Below are 21,067 nucleotides of genomic sequence, written 5' to 3' on the forward strand. Positions count from 1 at the left end.
CACATTCATGAATCATTAAAAACAAAGTGCACTCTTTGTATAAACTCTGAGTGTATGAAATGACTTCATAACAAAGTGTTACACTGACAATGAATAGAATTTCCTGAGGGGACTTTCATCACCAAACAGGACACGGTGACCCCGGACAAAAGGATTCTCTCCTGCCTCTCTTGGACTCCTGGGAACTCTGCTAATGAGCCCTATTTGTGATGTCATTACCAAAGGATGCTGGTTAATGACCCTGCCTGTAACAAACAAACCTTTTACTGTTAAGCCTAATTAATCTCATCTACATCCATTAGAAGGTTTTGCACTCTCACAATTAAAACTGGAGTGTAATGGGAGCGGGTGTACACTGATATTAATGAGTCATTAGTGTTCTTGAGAAGCTCAAGTATAAACCCTCTAATTGTCTAATAGTCACCTTTTCTCAGAAGGGCACACCACGGATGCTGTTTCTGAAGTCGCCTCTTTAAGTGTGATAAAGCTGCCATTAAACCTGAGATTGTGTTTGGTTACTTGCTGCGTTGGCATTGGATGCAAACAATGTACTGCATCATAGGGAATGTTATTCACTGGAGAATGGGCAGAAAGCTCAAAGACGTCTCGGAGTCAGTTTTGTGCAGCAGCAGGAAATTCAAAATGCTTTAGAAATGTTGCTATAAAACAGCAATATGGAATAAGAATGGGCACCAGTGCTGAGGTACCAACTATTCAGTGTGACTTGAAGGAGCCACCCGAGATGTTTGTTTAGTTTAGTTTAATTAACTTTGGTCATTTTCCAACTTATCAAATTCAAATGTGGTAGATAGACAATACATAATCATTAAGTTCATGCTGTTTTAGCATACAAAAACAAAAGGTAAACAAAAAAAAAAAAGAAAACAAAACAAATCGGGACAGAAAAGGTGTCGGCTAAAGCCTTAGCTTATTACAACTACCCTTTCAACATTCATCGCTGTTATCAGCTCCCTTTAAGTTATACAGAGCAATAACAAACTGACAGAAACTATAGGGGGAGTTGCTATGTTTGTGAGGGCTAATAATTATGAATGAACCAATCGACCTTTTTTTCTCCCAATACACAGCGTGATACCTCAGTTCAGAGTATCTGCCGACACAGAGAGCCGTTCTGACACCAGTGCTCTCTTTTCTCCCAATTAGAATTTGTCTACCGCGTTGTGTGGTGCTCATCAGAATAGTTTTGATGTAGGGTAACATGAGTCAGTGGCCGTTGTGACTGGATGAATAATCGTAGAAACTAGAGCTGCAACGATTAGTCGATTAGATGATTAAAAGGAAAGTAATTGGCACCATTTTGATAGTCAAATAATCATTTAAGTAATTTTTTTTATGCAAAAGGCCAAACATTTTCTGCTTTTATGCTTCTTAAATACAATGAGTTGATGCCTTTCTTTGTCAAACATGATAATAAACTTGGGACTGTTGGTCGAATAAAACAAACCATTTGAAGAAGTCACCTTGGGTTCTAGGAAATTACACAGGGCATGTTTCACTTTTTTCACAAAATGATTAATCAGTTAATTGAGAAAATAATATGCAGATTAATTGATAAAGTATCGCATCGTTAGGCACGGTGGTGCAGTGGTTAGCATTGTCGCCTCACAGCAAGAGGGTTCCTATTTCAAACCCGGGGTGAGGGAGCCCCTCTGTGACCCTGTGGGTACTCCGGCATCCTCCCACAATCCAAAGACATGCAGGTTAGGTTAACAGGTGACTCTAAATTGGCCGTAGATGTGAATGTGAGGGTGAGTGGTAGTCTGCCGACCTGTTGTACCCTGCCTCTCGCCCAATGTCAGCTGGGATAGGCTCCAGCACACCTGTGACCCCAAACAGGATAAGCGGTTAAGGAAAATGAATGAATGAAAAATGAAAGAATCTAATCGTTAGTTGCAGCCTTAGTGGAAACATAGTTATTTAATGACATTACCAGAGCAACTGTATTTTTCAAACACAGTGTCAAATAGAAACATATGTATAATTCAACACTGTTACCTCCCCCCTTCCACCCGTTTGTCTTGTCTTCACTACTAGCCACGTCCTTGTGTTGTCACACTGTCTGTCTTGCATGTGTTGTCTGGAAAAAAAACAAAGCAACTGTATTTTATGTAGATCAGATACAACTGGCTGATACCCGACCTGGTCAATAAGGTGTTTACAACTAAAACCTTTAAAGATATGTCTCCATACTTGGAGCTTGTGAGTCCAACAGTGTCGTAAAGTCTCAAAAACTTTTGTCCAAGTTTATTACAAGGGCCCAACAATCAGTGTGCTGACAAACCATCATGAAAAGTGGGGTGAGTGTCAAAGCATTAAGGAGACTTTGCAAATAGGAAATGTAAGTGATAAGATCCGGCCAAGTTCAGCATGATCCATGGAAACACAGCAGATAAGAGCCGTCGGTTTTATTGTGCAGTGCAGCATACAAACTGCAAAGATTTACTATCAGAAGCAAAGTCAGAAAAACACAATATAAAGTTGGACGCTATGAGGAAGAGGAAGGACTGTTTACTCAATGCTTAAACAAGCTTTTTTTTATCATAATAAACTGTCACAGTAATTATGAGGGTTTAAAGAAAGTGTGTTTGCTTGCTTGTTTGTAGGTTTGTTTCAGATTCTCCTTATAATTTAGTATCTCTTTAAAACATTTGCATTCCCTCTTTCCCTTCCATTTTTAATAAATGAGGGAAGAGATTAATTAGGCAAATGGTTCAACAGTAGAGGGTTTGTTTGTTTACAGGCAAGGTCGTTAAGCACTGTTCCCCAGAGATGCCCTCACAACTGGGACTCATTAGAGAGGCTCTTAGAGGCACGATCCATTTGTCTTGGGTCATCATGTCCTTTTTGATAATAAAATGAATGTAAGTTGTAAATTCCAAGGGGAATCTCATGAAAGTGTCAGACGGCCAGACAAGACAAAATGTAGGTATGTCTAAAATAAAGGCAATAAATAATGATGTTATTAATGTCCCCTACTTCCCTGCAATGCAACTGTATTGTATTTTCAATTTAATCGTGTTTGAATAGCACGCTGACCTTGGCTTACCTGGAAGGCAATAAACCCATGACAAACTTTGTCTTGATGAGTTACACCAGGAGTGAACTTATGAGCCTCGGCTGGGCTTTGATTTATGTAGGTTATTGGGTAAAAATAGATGTCCTGACTATGAGCTCCTGATAAGACATGACCAAGAGCCACTCTTTGAATTGATATGGGCGGAGAGGAGAGCTCCATCAGTGGATTTAGAGTTTCAGAACCACGGATAACGACTAATAAAGCAGGTTTCCTCGGCCATGATGACAGGAGGTGTTCATAAAGAAAAATCATATATAATAAAATGTTTTACCCCAAATTTGAAATAAAAGTTTTACGTGCGAGTAAGATTTTAACAAACTTCTCCAACTGTTAACTAGCAGTGCTGATGATTTATGGCTGCACCTAAACCGCCTGATCTACATTTCTTTAATCTTGATGTTGATTTATAACTCTTCTCACTCCAAGGTAATGGATATAAAATGAGCACTTGTGTTCTCATTACAGAGAGCCTTTGTGAAATTCATGTGTAAAACTTAAAATATAATTACCTTTCTCCGGGGACATGAGATGTGTTACTGCCTTTATGGTGTTTTCAATGGTGCGGTGACACACTATTCTTTGCTTCTTTGCTTTATAAAAACACTATCCCAGATCAGTGTTTGACTGATGTAATTGTTTTCTTCTTTTAGACCTAAGAAATGAAAGGACACAATTTTTTTGACTAACAATTTACAAAAAACAAGTCCTTTAAATCCAACAATGCCACCGAAGGCCTCACAGAAGCAGATATATGAAAGGGATAACAGTATAGCTGACCTCAGTAAAATTATTTAATCAGCTTGAATGTTACAGTAAAGTTTAGTCGTACCAAGAAGCAACTTGTTCTTCAGCTTAACAACTACCACCTAAAACTTTACCTCTATCACCCAAAGTGAGTTATAGTATATATTACTATATAATGATGAAAACTCTGTGTGTCTGTCTGTGTGTCTGTTCCACGTTTTTCTCCTCACTGACTTGGTCAATCCATGTGAAATTTGGCACAGTGGTAGAGGGTCATGGGAGGATGCGAATGAAGCAATATTACATCAATTGGCCAAAGGGGGGCGCTATGGCAGCCGATTGAAATTGCAAACTTTGAATGGGTATACCTCATGCCCCGTATGTCGTAGAGACTTGAAACTTTGCACAGAGATGCCTCTCCTCGTGAGGAACAAATTTGCATCAAGAACCCATAACTTCCGGTTATATAGATTTTCCGCCATTTTGAATTTTTTGAAAAACACTTCAAATCGATCTCTTCCTAGGAAGTTTGAGCGATCTGCATGAAACTGGGTGAACATAATCTAGGGACCAATATCTAAAGTTCCCTCTTGGCAAAAGTTGGAAAACTTACTAAAACTGAGCTTCTATAAGGCAATGAATATTGTGGAGGGCGTGGCTCATCACATAAAGGTGTATAACATCTCAAAGGTTTCACCCATCACCACGCAACTTTGTAGGCATATGACCACACATAATCTGAGGGGACCCCTCCATTATTGACCCCATCAAACAAAATGGGAGTGCTTCTTATCTAGGCATAACCGCCATATCGATTTTTACTGAACTTGGTAGAGTACACCTCAAGGTGACTGGAGAAATTTAACTCTAATTGGCAACTGGGTGGCGCTATAACAACAGAAAAATGCTTAAAAATGGCTAAAATGCGACCGATTGCTGTGGCTCCCCCTGTGGACCAATGTTGTTGTTTTTTTCTAATCTTTGGTATAACTAAGTCATGGAAAGGTATTCTGTACTCAGCGGGTATGGACTAGTATATTTGTGTTTTTACCCCACACTCATGACACTTTATGTCACAATTTGACCGAAAAAGCATGATGAAAATATATATAAATCAGTCCCTGATGCTGGCTTTATCACCGGATAGGTGCCTCAGAAAACACAATAGTCTCCTGTATGTTTAACTCCTCAAACTCTATAATGAGACTAATTTCTGAGTCATCATCAGAGCTTGTTGGTTAATGATATTGTCTGAAAAAAAACCTCTTTTACTGTTTTGAATTGAGCCTAATTAATTTCATTTGCCACTATCACAAAGCACCAAACTCCCAATTAAACCTCCCTATTAAAATGTTTTCTCAAATAATGAGTACAGTTTCTGTCGAGCCATGGCAGCAGATATGTTTATATTGTTAACAGTATTTAGTGCAGGTGTAAGTTAATACAAGCTAACTATTGCTTTATCACCCTTGATCGATCCTCATACCTCTGTTTCTGTTTAGAAAACTGGATCTTCAGTCATTTTTTCCCCTCTGTGTCTGCAGACATTGAGATCTTTTTGAGTGACCTTAATTAACATAGACAAGAAATAAGTTGTTTTCATGAGCACCATGATATCACAGCCATAAAGGTAATCGCTATACTCATTATACTGTATGTAGAGGTACTGAGAAACCCCTCAGAATATAAGAGAGCCTCATGTTTGCTATATAAGGATTCAGCTCAGCCTCCACTGAGCTTCATGTGTTTTTTATCCTGAGAGCGTTAAATTCTTTAGTATGTAGGAGGAAACATTTTTTAATTATTACCACAGTACAGAGGTTGACAGAGAGATGTTTATACAACTCTGTGATAATGTTTAAGGACACACTGTAGTGTCTTGTAATGTTAAATTGCATCATGTGTATTTTACATCCACATATACTAACCAGTAAGTGATGCAACCACACATTTTGTACTCACTAAAATATAATACAGGTGTTAAAGATGAACACTTTTATGACTTGGACTCAGTTCAGAAAGTTACAAACTCGACTTGACAACTTCAAAAACGACTTGACTTGGAATTCAACACCAATGACTCGTGACTTCACTTCTTGAGCTTTCTTGATGCATAACTCCAAGTGTGTCAGGGGGAGGCGTGTGCCAGGAATCTGTTCATTTCAGTTAATTTCCCTCCTTTTTTTTTTTTTTTTACATTTGTGTATTTATTTTATTTAGACATAAAACATGCAACAACATAGAAGAATAGAGAAATGAAGAGAAAGTTGTGGACATTTTTCCAATATGTGATGAGTTAAATACAACAAGACAGGACAGAAAGGTATAAAAATCATTTTGTCTCGGTCCTGGTTAGTAGTGCTATTTGCTATGAAAGTGCAATGTCAGCACTACTTTTTTTTATGATAAATTCAGTTAGACTTCTTTTAACAAACTTGTTTTAACAAATAAATACAAATTTTAAAAAGCATACATGATTTTTCTTAATGTAATATATTATTACTCTGTCATTAAAATGGCATTACATTTTGTAATAAGCACATTATGACTTGTTTGGGACTTAACACTCAAAGTTATAGGACTTGAGACTTGAAACTTTCTTGTGACTTGTTCCCACCTCTGATTACAGGCAGTCCTAAAGCTAGGATAAGTGTGCAGATTGTGAAGCAGGCAGTGCATTGTATGAAGTCAGATTAACCACGATGTGGAAATTTAAACACATTGCTTTGCTGGGCTGCATTGTAGCCAAATGGCCACACGGGGGCAGTAGTTGGCAGATTTTAATGGCAAAGGCCAGAAACAGTGTAAAAAGTTAGTGTGCACTCTGATGCACTCTGAATGACACAATAAGGTTGTGCTCTTCTGAACAAGGTGAACTGCAGCTAACAGAATATCATGTCAGAGCTGATGACATTGTCAGATGCTGTCAGGGGTTGTTGTGTCTGTGTGGTAAAAACATGAAACAGCGTTTCACAGGACTTGAATATAAATAGGTGAGGATAAGAGTGGTGAGAGTGTTGTAAAGTAATGGTAGCATATTTAAAATCAGGTTGTGTTTGTTGGTTTGAGACTGTGCCGAGTGTAAAGAGCTCTCAGGATGCTCAGAAAGTGACGGACAGGTTGTCAGAGCAGATGCTGTTTTCTCTGAGGTAACGGGCCAGAGTTATGACCGCTCAGAGGATCAGCAGCTTCTCTCCAGCGAAGGACAGCATGAAATATTCAAACTGCTGAGTCTGCTTTTTTTTTTTTTTTTCACAGCCATTTGAATGAGAAGCAGCCCATCGCATACTCCTACTGCTCAAACGGGCTCACTGGCAGCTAATTAGCAGAGCTACAGTAGATGGTGGTGTGATGGATGGGAATGGGATTTAATGAGCACTAAACATCTAGTAATTAGGCTGAATAATTGTCATAAGGCATTTTAATGCTTTATTTTTTTTTTGAGTTGCTGCAGTGATTAAAAGATAACGTATTGAAATACATTTCTGTGTAATTGTAATTAAAGCCGCAGTGGTGTGCTTTTGTCAGATGTGCCACAGAAAATGAGGCAATGATTAACAATCTAAGTGGCAAATGTAGAGCTGTTTGTCTGGTATATAGAGTATTATTCTGTTTAGAGATACACACATATGAATGATGTATGTTCTCATTGCAGAATGCAGATTTTTCTGTGTTTGTACTGTCACGACTGGTTCCAAGATATCATGCAGGTTTCAAACTATTCTGTTAGTTAAATTTGCTGCTATACATGGGTTAATGAGTTCATAATAACTGTACACCCTACACATCTAATCATCATTCAAATATTAGAGTTATTTCTGGTTATATTCCCTGCTCGTCCTTGAGAGGACAGCACAGCCAATAAAAGCTTAATTAGTACCTCTTAGCAGTGAGGCAGCTGCTGATTATTCAGTATTCAGTACCATCAGACAGTAACTTATAAAAACTGCTGTGAATTAAGTTTTTTTATTAATAAAAACACAGTGCCATCAGGTCATAAGCAAGATTTAGAGCAAGCATTTTCATACATTTATTTTTAATTTCTTTATTTGCATTTTATGAAATGATATAACTTCACTAAGAAAAACACAGAAAAGAAAAAAATATTTAAAAAAAGGAAACACTCAAATCAAGACACAGATAAAAAGGGGAAAGAATTTAGAAAAATAAATACATAAAATAACTGGACCCATAAATATCAGTAAATAATAAATAATATTGTAGTAACTATTCAAGTCAGATGATACATTTCACCAATACGACGACATGTACCATAAAAACTATGGTAGCACGTGGGTGTGTGTACACATGCCTATATTTACACACACATTCTTGTGTATGCTCATGTACAAAGAGAAAGAAATCATTACACTCAACATCATATTATCGTAGTCATCACATCTCACAGGAGCATTTTTTCCATCTGTCTTCTAAGATGTGAACTTTATTTCTAATGCTTATGGTAATTTTTTTCCATCCCACATAAACCATTTACAAGAGCCTACAATTTATAGTTAATAATGTTATCATCTTTAAACTTGTTTCTTGTATTTCTTGTTCTTGATCTCTTCTGGTATTTTTCTGAATAGTAGCAGTGATGGATTGGGTTGTTTTTTTTTTAGAGAATTATCAAAAATATTAGACAGTTACAGTTATATAATTGGTTATTTTTCCCAATAGCTTAGACTTAGTTGTTTTGACATATACATTTATGCACATTTCTTCCCAGTCAGCTGGGGATACCATTTATTTTTTAGCTCTCATTTTGATAACTGCCACGGTGCCTGGGTTATGTCTTGTGCATCAGCGTCATCTTTTCAATCATTCCATTAACCCGGGATGTGATGGATATTCTTGTTAACTGAATTATCGAATCCAAATTGAGCACCTGTGCCCTCGCTGGGAGGAACTTGATTGAAATTAATGTGTGAAATCAGAAGAATTAATGTTTGTCCTGCAGTGAGGGATCAAGGTCAGAGCTCTCTTTCTCTGTATCTGTCTCATAAGCTCATTCTACACATTGGCTATCTCTGCTGGGAAATCGACAGGCGAGTCAGCGAGTTTAATTAGTGTATAGATCAGAGACAAATGCACGGTTTGTTAAGACAGAGTCTGTTCTCCTGGTCAAAGGCCGATCGACCAGTCGACTGTGTTTATCTACAGTAAAGGATGAATCAAAACCCAGGGCAGGGCTGCAGTCCTCCTCTTTAAAACCTGATCAAGTCCTGATCAAAACCCACATGACCTCTGAGCTTAGAGGCCAGGCAGAAACTCACAATATCACACTTGAGTACATTGGTTCCCATGGTTTGTAATTACACTGCACTGTAATTACACTTTGATAGCCTCTGTTGGACTTCCCTAATGATCCAGTCTGACTGTGTGTGAGCTTTGGATGTATGAAGTAGGTCAACAGAATAATATGATGACATGCCAAATGTATGCTGTTCCCAGAGGATGAATTTACCCTCAAACAGGACACGGTGACCCCAAACAAAAGGATTCACTTTTTCCTCTTTGACTCCTGGGAATCTTTTTCATGAGCTCCATTTATGATGGCATTACCACTGAATGCTGATTAATGACCTCGCCTGTAACAAACAAACAAACAAACCTTTTACCGTTCAAATTTAAGCTTAATTAATCTCACATGAACCGCTGGGAGTCCCAAGCCTGCGCTCTAACATTTAAAACTGAAAGGGAATTTGTGTGGATGCACACCAGTAACGAGCCATTAACACTGGTTTTGAAATCTTACATTTAAATATGGTATTTGTGGAATGATGAAACCTTCTTAGACACATGTGCAGAGCTCAGTTTGTTTCAGCGATGGTTTAAAAAGCCCTTGTTGACTTCTTCTCAGCTCTTCCTCTTGGGAGAATCCATCATCCACCACCCATCACATCTTAAATTCACAACCTCTGCAATCTGAAGTCTAATCTCAAGCAGACAATGATGGACACTAGAGGAGCATATTTACCCAGAATGCATTGCGATCTTTCATTATTTACACCTATCAATCAATATACAAGTGTAGATAAGGCTGGGTATAGTTTGAAATTTCTCAATTTGATATGTACGTGTCAAGACCAATGCCAACGCATAATATGCCTTCATGGCTGGAGGCATTTTGTTTTCGGGTTGTCCTTCCATCCCATTCTCATAAGTGTAATATCTCAAGAGGGCCCGAAGAGATTTTCTTCAAATTTGACACAATCATCCACTCGGACTCAACAATGAGCTGATCAGAATTTGGTGGTCAAAGGTCACTGTGACCTCACAAAACATAACATGAATTATGACAAAACTTCACACAAATGTCAAATAGGATAAAATAATGAAGTGATGTCATTTTATATCCAAAAGGTCAAAGGTCATCTTCACTGTGACATCATAATGTTTTGTGGAACAGGAGACATTTGGTGAGATACCGAATTTGTGACACTGATCTTGGGCGCCCAAGTTAAACCTGTGCTGTTTGCAGTGGCATAAGTTCCAACGGGCCCCAGTGCACATTATAATGACGGGCCCTAGTGCACACTAGTTGCTGTTTACGTGCCTAAACTACCTGCTGTACAACTGTATCATCACATTATCAAATGGAGACTTGACATATTACCCAGAAATCATATTTGCATATATGATATTAAAAGGAAAATATGGAATTATTAAATAATTAAAAAGTTTTTATAGCATATTTATAGTTTATGTAGAATAACCATATATTTACAACAAATTTTGTTATTGATTGCTACTGACTATTTTACAAAAAATAAATAAATAAATAAATAAAACCATGATGGGGATGGGTTTGCCGTTTCAAAGTCATATAGCCTAGCAAATAGCACTATTAGTTACTACTAGTTTTTCTTTAAACATGGGCATATATCCGAGGTGGCTATCTGAATTACTCACAAGGCCCTGTTTTCTCACTCTCTCTATGGGCACCAGTACAACTGCCCTGCCTGTACTGTCTATATCTACACCCCAGGCTGATTGTATAGCTTTTCTGTGGTTGAAGAAGCATTGTCAACTATCAAAGCTACATATGAGTCTGAACTTACATGGATGTAAACTGCAACTACAATTTGATTCATTTACAGAGGCATACAACCATGAGGTGGTAATTCTATTTTTTTTTTTTGATACCTTACATTGAGCATTTTTTTCCTAATGAACAAAATATCAATTAAATAAAAAAAATAAAATTAAATGAAAAAAATCTAAGTTTAATTGTAAAACAAAAAATTGGTTCAAGAACCTTGTCTGAATAAAATACAGTCTAGGATGAGCAAAGTTGGTATTTAAATAAGGAATTGTTTAATCAAAGTATAAGTACATAGGATTCAGAATCTGTCCAGATATTCAGTGTCAGCTTTTGTTACTAAAGAGTTTTCAATTTAGTTTTTTCAATTTAGCTGATGCCAGCTGTGGCTCAGAGCGGGTCGTCCACCAATAGAAAGATCAGCGTTTCAATCCCGGGTTCCTCCAGTCTGCATGTCGAAGTATCCTTGAGCAAGATACTGAATCCCAAATTGCTCCCGATGGCTGTGTGAGTATGTTAAAACTGAGTACCAGGTGGCACCTTGTAGCCTCTGCCACCAGTATATGAATGTGTGTGTGTGTGTGTGTGTGTGTGAATGGGTGAATGTGACTCGTAGTGTAAAAAGCGTGTTGAGTGGTAGGATGACTAGGAAAGCTCTGTACAAATGCAGGTCCATTTACCTTTTAACCAGACTCATATCAGCTTATTGCAGATTATATCAGTATTGATGTATGTACCAGCAGATAGGTAACAAGAAACTGTAGTATAGAAATACCAAACTAGGTTTGAGGTAACTGTCACTATTATGTGGTTTGTCCACGAGAGAGCAGTGACAAGTTGCTTAGTATGTATTTTGAAATGAAGAAGAATGAATTGATCCAAATCAGGGTTGTTTGTTTGTGTAAAATAAAAAACATTATTGGCCAATATCTTCTCATCAGTACTGATATCAGTTTGAAAAACTTGGCTATACTAAAGACACATTTCTCTCAGTACCCAAAAAGCCCTTCACTGAAACACTGTGTACTTGCATATAAACCCATCTGCAGAAATATTTCTTACTTTTGAAACTGGTTTTAATCATTCTCAATGATGAAGTGATCAAGGGAAGGTCGCTCTGTGAGTGCTACATCCTGTAACAGAGGAGAAGTAGAAAGCAGTGTCAGACGACTCAGTCTTTGAACACCACGAGGTGACCCCCTTTTTCATTCATAGCAGCCACAGAACAGCTGCTGTCTCCTTCACTGTGTGAACATTTCTGACAACACTGAATCATAACTGCAGTAATGTTCTGAATGCTGACAGTGTGTTAAAGATTTTTGCATAAATGTGAAACAGTGAACTTTGAGATGGAAGAGAAAGTTCTGCTTTTGGTGTGAGACTGTAATAGCAGAGAAGATAGAGGAAATAGAATATCACATTTGGTTCACTTTGCTCCACACAGGCGAGGACATTATTAAACGGTGTTCGTCCAGTCGAGAAGTGATTTCAAACTTTTCTCAGCTCATGCTATGTAAAGTTTCACTGATAAAGCTGTACTCTGGAACATTAACTTTCTTCTGCTATTGCACCTTAACATTTTACATCAGCTGTATTTAACCAGACAGATTTGACCCTCAACCTCCTCCTGCCCACAGCCACACTTCGGCTTCTCCTCTCCAACGATACCAAACCCCTTCCCTTATCTTCAGAAGGCAGCCCAGGCACATCCAGCGATCAATAAGCAGTAATCACCAGACTGCAAACTGGCAGACTCTTTTCCATATGTCACATCATGAACTTCTCACATTCAGCTAGCGATGCGTACTATTCAATCAGTGGTTGATGGGCTGTGAGACATCACGGTGAAAGTGTTCTCATGGAGGAGAGATAGAGGCCATTTAAAACGTGGCCTGAAGTTCAGATGCTCAGACATGATTGAATTCTCTGATAGCAGCAGCTGTTCTACAATAAAGATAATATTTGCACATTCATTTTAGAAATCTCCCCTGGTTTGCATTTGGGCTTTGGCCCCCCAGACATTCACATATAGAGCAAGACGATGAGTCATCGCTCTGCATAAGGCGAGGACATTTGGTGCCTGGGCTAAAGAACTCTAATGAATCTTTTCTCTACTCCTCCTTTTCTTTATCTGTCTCTTTCCGTTCTTCCTTTTTGGTGGGCTCAGCTTAAACCCTGTCCCTGCGTCCTTTACAAAGTCACTCAACTGGATAAAGTCATTTACCTGGATGAAGGGGAGCGAGAGAGGGGAATTGACAGACAGAGGGAGGGTGGGCCATGTAGCGCAGAGAGGAAATCTTTAACAAACACTATATTTGTAAGGAGAATGTCGTGAAATGGGAGAGGAACAAAGATATAGAGAGGTGACAAGTGGAGTGCACGGAGAGTGCAGAGTTGAAGCCTGAATACTTTGAAAAGACAAATTCAGTCTTGTCTTTTAAACCAACAACAGAACACTGTGTTGTTTCTACCTCTGCATTTATGTCTCAGAATCTCAAAAGACAGAAAAAAGCTGATGGTTGAAGAGACAAATACCGCACAGGGGAAAGAGAGGGAAGATAGCAGCAAACGAACAAAGTAGAGATTATGAAATATCAGTTACATACAGTGGTTTCCATTTAATTCAGCATGTGGCACAAAATTTAAGCGACATTGGGCCTCATGCAGCAAGATTCAGACGTCACCTCCATATGCAGCATATGTTCTTAACCATCCAAATCTGCTCTAACCCAGACGTGCTCAATTACACTGAACAAAAATATAAATGCAACACTTTTGTTTTTGCTCCCATTTTTCATGAGCTGAACTCAAAGATCTAAAACCTTTTCTATACACACAAAAGACCATTTCTCACAAATATTGTTCACGAATCTGTCTAAATCTGTGTTATTGAGCACTTCTCCTTTGCCGAGATAATCCATCCCACCTCACAGGTGTGGCATATCAAGATGCTGATTAGACAGCATGAATATTGCACAGGTGTGCCTTAGGCTGGCCACAATAAAAGGCCACTCTGAAATGTGCAGTTTTGCTTTACTGAGGGGGTCTGGGGGGGTCAGAAAACCAGTCAGTATCTGGTCTGACCACCATTTGCCTCACGCAAGGCAACACATCTCCTTCGCATAGAGTTGATCAGGTTGTTGATTGTGTCCTGTGGAATGTTGGTCCACTACTCTTCAATGGCTGTGTGAAGTTGCTGGATATTGGCAGGAACTGGTACACGCTGTCGTATACGCCGATCCAGAGCATCCCAAACATGCTCATTGGGTGACATGTCTGGTGAGTATGCTGGCCATGCAAAAACTGGGATGTTTTCAACTTCCAGGAATTGTGTCAGATCCCTGCAACATGGGGCCGTGCATTATCATGCTGCATCATGAGGTGATGGTCGTTGATGAATGGCACAACAATGGGCCTCAGGATCTCGTCACGGTATCTCTGCGCATTCAAAATGCCATCAATAAAATGCACCTGTGTTCGTTGTCCATAACATACACCTGCCCATACCATAACCCCACCGCCACCATGGGCCACTCGATCCACAACGTTGACATCAGCAAACCGCTCACCCACACGACGCCACACACGCTGTCTGCCATCTACCCTGAACAGTGAAAACTGGGGTTCATCCGTGAAAAGAACACCTCTCCAACGTGCCAGACGCCATCGAATGTGAGCATTTGCCCACTCAAGTCGGTTACGACGACGAACTGCAGTCAGGTCGAGACCCTGATGAGGACGACGAGCATGCAGATGAGCTTCCCTGAGATGGTTTCTGACAGTTTGTGCAGAAATTCTTTGGTTATGCAAACCGACTGTTGCAGCAGCTGTCCGGGTGGCTGGTCTCAGACGATCTTGGAGGTGAACATGCTGGATGTGGAGGTCCTGGGCTGGTGTGTTTACACGTGGTCTGCGGTTGTGAGGCCGGTTGGATGTACTGCCAAATTGTCTTGGCTTATGGTAGAGAAATGAACATTAAATTCACGGGCAACAGCTCTGGTGGACATTCCTGCAGTCAGCATGCCAATTGCACGCTCCCTCAAAACTTGCGACGTCTGTGGTATTGTGCTGTGTGATAAAACTGAACATTTTAGAGTGGCCTTTTATTGTGGCCAGCCTAAGGCACACCTGTGCAATGTTCATGCTGTCTAATCAGTATCTTGATATGCCACACCTGTGAGGTGGGATGGATTATCTCGGCAAAGGAGAAGTCCTCACTAACACAGATTTAGACAGATTTGTGAATAATATTTGAGGGAAATGGTCTTTTGTGCGTGTAGAAAATGTTTTAGATCTTTGAGTTCAGCTCATGAAAAATGGGAGCAAAAACAAAAGTGTTGCATTTATATTTTTGTTCAGTGTATGAATCCAACTTGATCATAAGTCACCTATTAGTGTGGGTAATAAAACACCCTTAAACACTATAAAAAGGCAGGGCTGTGTTCAGCCTTGACAACATGTAGCAAAATGTTTATTCAAACAGAAACAGTGGTGCGTTGAACATTGTTGTGTTACACAGGCGCATTGCCTTTTAATATGGCGATGTCCCATTCAGTCCATTCAAAGGGGCTTTGTTGGCATAGGAAACATTTGTTTAATCGCCAAAGGAAGTGTGAAATAAAAACAAAAATTGTATGGACAACTACGGATTGACCTGACTTTGGTCTATATACTGCGCATGTCGTTGCTGATTGGGTAACACCTCTAACACAACCACCAAACCAGAGAAAACATACCTCAAAGCCTGTTACACACTGTGTCACATAGTTTTAAGGAAACGTGATGTGCAACCAGAAAACTGAAGCAAAACAGTGCAAAAAACTTTAGATTGAATGTGCCCCAGGTGTGGTGCTGTGTGCAAAGACTCTGCCACATGCCCAAGAATTGGAGAGGTGCCACCAAAAAAAAGTCTGAGAAGAAAAGAAAAATAACCTCTGCAGGAGTGAAATTGATGTACTGTTCAATAAACTTGAACAAAGTAAATGTGATTTTCCAGAGTGCCAGTACTAAAATCAATAAAAAAAACAGCAATAACAAAACAGTTGTGTCAGCAGCAGTGCTGGAGGTAGAGATCCTTTACTTAGGTAAAAGTACACATACTATACTGTAAAAAACAAAACAAAACAAAAAACAGTTAGGCTACCAGTATAAGTCCTGCACTGAAAATGTTACTTAAGTTAAAGTATGTCAGTACAGTCAGGAAAATAATGTTTCTAAGTATTAAAAATACAAGTTATCACCCAGAAAATTTTAAATGCACAAAATCAAAATAATTGAAAGAAAAATCTGGATAAACAGTTATCAAAATAGTTGCCAATTAATTTTCTTGTAAACGGACTAATTGTTTCAGCTGCACCTGTATATCTTCATATGGTTCATGCGCAAAAATATTAATTTGTAGAGTAACTAGTGATTAAACCTGTAGTGGTCAGTGCAGGTGGCATGAGATTAAAATACACAAGTAAAATAAAAGTACCTCATATCTGTACTTTAGTACAGTACTTGACTAAATGTACCTAATTACATTCCACTACTGGTCAGCAAAGGGACACACAGTAACTGAATTTATGGTAACTGGGATCAGTGGACCAGGTATAGTGGCATTTCTTTAGCCCTCAAATTTAATGATCCAATCATCACTTTAAAACATGATCATTTAAATTTTATTACATGATATACATTCTTAAGATTTCCTTGCATGGGGCAACAATTTGAGGGCTGTTATAACAAGATGTTCTTTACTTTTCTTGGTGAGAATACTCTCCATCCGCTCATAAAACGTTCCCTTACCTGGGTTTTGTCCCAAGTTTACTTATACCTCATTATCTTTGGATGATCAAATGTCACTTCAATCTCACTCAGCAAATTATCAGATGACAAAAAAGTTTTGTTCAATAATGTGTCACTATATGGAGAACATGTGACCCTGGCCTATTTCAGATGAACTCAAAACCTCTTTAAAGTTTCTCTTCTGGCATTTATTCAACCGCTAAAATGTATTTCTGTTCATCAAGTTACATTTAAAGACATTTTTTCCCATGCAAAAATCCCTTTGGGCCTTAAAATGGTGTAGATGTAAGAAGTGTTTTCAAACATAACAATTTATCGACACATATAGACACTGAATATTTGCAGTATCAATACAGTATCCATTCTTATCAGCGTCACCTGTACTGTGTGTTTAGTGCTAATTAGCTACCCTGCTAAACTAACATGGTGATCATGGTGCACATTATACCTGGTTAACATCAGCATGTTAGCATTTTCACTGTGAGTATATTAGCATATTAGCACGTAGCATTAATCTCTAAGCATCAGTGTGCCTAAACACTGTCATACAGAGCCACGAGTGTGACTGTAGACTCGTCAACTATGACATGCATGGAGCACACACACACTCCTCCAACTCTTTCAGCCACTGTCACGTTCATCTCACTGTCTTGTGTCATTTATAACATATTAAAACACCTTCCTGAAAAGTTTCTCCAAATTATTCAGAAACATACATCAAGTGAACGATGTCAAAATGAGTCAATGTACTTTAATCCTTGAACACTGCCTTCCTGATGATTACGCCTGTCTTGTCAGCCTCCATATACAACATGACAGTGTATGGTGCACTGTCATGTCAGCTGACATAACAAGTGACAGTGTCTCACATTATGATGTCATCGTTATGTAAAGGGGGCTCCCAACACTGCTGACACAGGGAAATATTCAAGAGTGGATAAATTGGAAGTGAAAACGATCAGCACCAGCAAAAATACATCTATCTATCTATCTATCTATCTATCTATCTAATTTTCTGGTGTTACATAAGAAGAAAGGCAGAATATGACTTGTTTATGAAACAAATAATCTTAACCAAAGTCCCTGATGGTTTCACAAAATATGTTGTTTTCACTTTCATCTATTTTTTGCCTAAAGTGCATCTGTTGGAATTTACACACATCTCATCATTTAAATGAACATGCTCACACACGCACACACATTCCTACTTGTCTGCTGTTTTCCATCTTTAATGTTTGACCCGTGCTTTCAAAACCCCTGTGATCGTAACCTCTAGTTAAGAGGGTTGATAAGCTCCGGGCTGCGGTAGAGAAACTGACTTCACAGGTCGATTGTGATTCTCCACGGTTTATTCGTCACAGTGCTGATGAGATTAACACTGCCATGCCTTTTCTGTTTTATCGCTCTTTGCAGACTCCTGCCAGCCTTGGACTTTTGGGTGCTTTAAAAAGAAACAGATGAGATAGCCGAGACCATTTCTGGTGCTGACGATGTGACATCTTTCTGCGGTTTAGAGGTATTTCTTTCACACGAAGCAGATGCATTCACTCACACCTGCTTCTGGCAAATTCACAAAAACTTTTTTTAACAAAACAGGGGAAACACTTCCTGCGTTTAATGTCTGGAGCCGTGCTGCATGAGGTCGACATTTCCTGACAGTGATGGTAAAATGAACTGACGTAAAGAACACTGCTAACTCGCCATTTTTATTTGACCTTTTATTAAAGTTTTGGTTGGTTTTCTATGCCTACAACAATCACATGCATGGTTAGACTCTGTCGCTTCTTTTGCCCCTTCACTGATAAACTGGCCCGGTGTCAAATGATACATGTGTTGTTTTTAGAGATCAAAGGCTGTTTGGAAAGAAAGGTTGGTAACTTATCCCATGTTCTTGATGATGAAACATGACAGTTTACTCCAGCATTGCCTGCTTGCATGAAAATGGCACTCACCAGCTTCCTCGCCTCCTCTCACCCGCCCTAGTCTCCTTTCTCTCTCACCCAATATGCACTCCCTCAGCAGATTAGAAACATGAATACCTTGTTGTCCCTGCAGGGTGTCCTGAATGTAGGCCATTAGCTTGCAACAACTTGCAAGGCTGCAGTTTTCAGTGATACATTGATTCAGCATTTCTTCTCAAATCAAGAATCCTATAACTTTACTGTATATTTGTCACTTGGTTAATAAGATAAATAATACTAAGTTAGTCTGACAAGCTGCTGTAGGCTGCGTAACATGATGCATGAAAAGCATTCCTCTCTGGAGGATGTACAGTATGTACAGTAGTGCTTAGAAGTTTGAGTATTCAGTTGTACAAAATGAACACTTTACAGTCTCTCATAGTCATTATACTGTGTTTGGCTCTGTGCATATCCCAGTGTGAGGGGGATACACATGCAGTTCATTGGCCAGCTGCTGAAAATGATGAAACTGGTTGTAAAAACTATTGATTCTGATTGCAACAGGACACTGCCGGGGAGTCTCCCCCAGTCTGTTTGCCCTCACAGCCACTACACAGCATTGGCCTGGTGTTTTTAAACAGCCACGTTGGCGAGTCTCGGGTCTGAGTCCTGCTCGTAGCGGTAATGATAGACCTCCATCTGGTCTCGGCACGCCTCTCTGATGTTGTTGAGCCACCGTTTGATGCCTCCCCGGTTGAGATACAGCACCATTAGAAACACCACCCCGATCAGAGCCAACACTATACCAAGGAACACGTATGACACCGCCTCAAGGTTCTCATTCATACAATCCACGTCCTCCTGCCGGAGCTTCTCCACAGGAACCCCCCTCTTGGCCTCCGGCTCGTTGCACAGAAGACGCCCTGCATCCGGGCACTGGGATGAATTCTTCAACCAGTAGTAAAACGCCTCCAGCTCACAGTTGCACCGAAACGGGTTTAAAGACAAGTAGACGCGTATGCGCCTTTCCTGGTACAAAATGGTCACATCATCTCCCCCTATGCTCTCTATTGAGTTATTTATCAGCACCAGCGCGTGGAGATTATACATATCTAATCTCATCAGGGGGATTGACTTCAGCCTGTTTCCCGCCAACTCCAGTCTGTGGAGGTTGCGCAAACTTTGTGTGCTGAGCGCATTTGAGAGCTGCTCCGTGGCCGAAGGCAGAATGGAGTAATTTAGGTAGAGAGAGCGCAGCTCCGGTAACCCGTGGAAAGCCCTGGCGGAGATAGACTCCAGCTGGTTGTGGCTCAGATCCAGCAAATGCAGCCGGGGGAGTCCCAGGAAGGCGTACGGTTCAATAACCTGTATCCCGTTATAGGACAGCGAGAGTGTCGTCATTTCCAACTCCGTGCCGTTGCTCATGAACGCACCACGCTGTAAAGTTGAAATGTTTCTCCCCTTGAGTATCAAGGTGGACGTCCACTCCGGTATGTCTCCAGGTACCTTGGTGTCGTCCCCATCACGGCAGGTGACTGTCCCCGAGTCTCTGGCACAGATGCAGAAGGACGGGCAGGCATCATCCGTCCTGACAGGGGAAAACAACAAACACGCCAATGCTGCGTAATACAAACACCACTGGTTCCAGATAGAGAAGATACACTTTGGATTGTCGGCACTGTAAAATATCCACATGTTCTCCCTCATTTTAGTCTCAAAGCAGGTCTGAGCCGATGTGTCTCGCAAAGAAGGTGACCGACTACAGTCCTCTCAGGCATGTAAAGTCGAATCAGTCCGGCATCGGGTACTTTACTGAACCATCAGAATAGAAAAAACGCTCCTTCGTCAGTCATCTCGGAGCTCTGTGTCTCTGTCTGCAGGAAAGAGGACTTTAGTTTGGGATATTTACGCATCAGGAACGGCGGACAACAGCCGAGTGTGGCTGCGTGGAGAGCTTCTGATCAGCGCTCCCTTGGTGGTATTTTTGACGCCTGTCACTGAGAGAGGGAGGGAGGGAGGGAGGGATGCACGCGAGACCAGTACTCCCAACTCATGAATTTGTGCTTATTATTTCTGAAATGGGTTTAACAATATAGTTCATCTAATACAAATATATATGGAAGTTACTGAAGTAAAATGTTTTCAGTGTTCACGTAATGTTGCATGAAGACTTGCTCTCTTGAGTTACTGTGACGTCATTCATTCAAACTGAAAAAAAAAAAAAAAAACACCAAACCCAATCCTCCCAGTTAAAACAACCGAGCTCATTTATCATGACTTAGATGGCTTCAGGATAATTAAACTCCTCATTTCCTTTCCGCATCATGTCTTTGTCATTACAGCCTCATTTTATGGCATCTGATGTTTGTTGCACATCAGTGGCTGTAATTATGAGCCTGTTTAATGGGGGGCCTTGGTCAGTTCTTTCCGATTGATCCATTTTCCAAAGAAAGAAAATTGGCTTTCAGATGGTTGGTCACGCTCTCCACG

General features: G+C 39.9%; 1 protein-coding gene across 1 annotated transcript; it reads right to left on the reverse strand.

Moving 5' to 3' along the window:
• Positions 1 to 18,379: 18,379 nt before the first annotated feature.
• On the reverse strand, positions 18,380 to 20,528 carry tpbgl (trophoblast glycoprotein like). The gene has a single exon (XM_033651930.2). The coding sequence runs from the start codon at positions 20,282 to 20,284 to the stop codon at positions 19,211 to 19,213; it is 1,074 nt and encodes a 357-aa protein (XP_033507821.1). The 5' UTR covers positions 20,285 to 20,528; the 3' UTR covers positions 18,380 to 19,210.
• Between the last annotated feature and the right edge of the window lie 539 nt (positions 20,529 to 21,067).

The sequence above is a fragment of the Epinephelus lanceolatus genome, chromosome 11 (assembly GCF_041903045.1).
Source record: "Epinephelus lanceolatus isolate andai-2023 chromosome 11, ASM4190304v1, whole genome shotgun sequence".
Taxonomy (NCBI): domain Eukaryota; kingdom Metazoa; phylum Chordata; class Actinopteri; order Perciformes; family Serranidae; genus Epinephelus; species Epinephelus lanceolatus.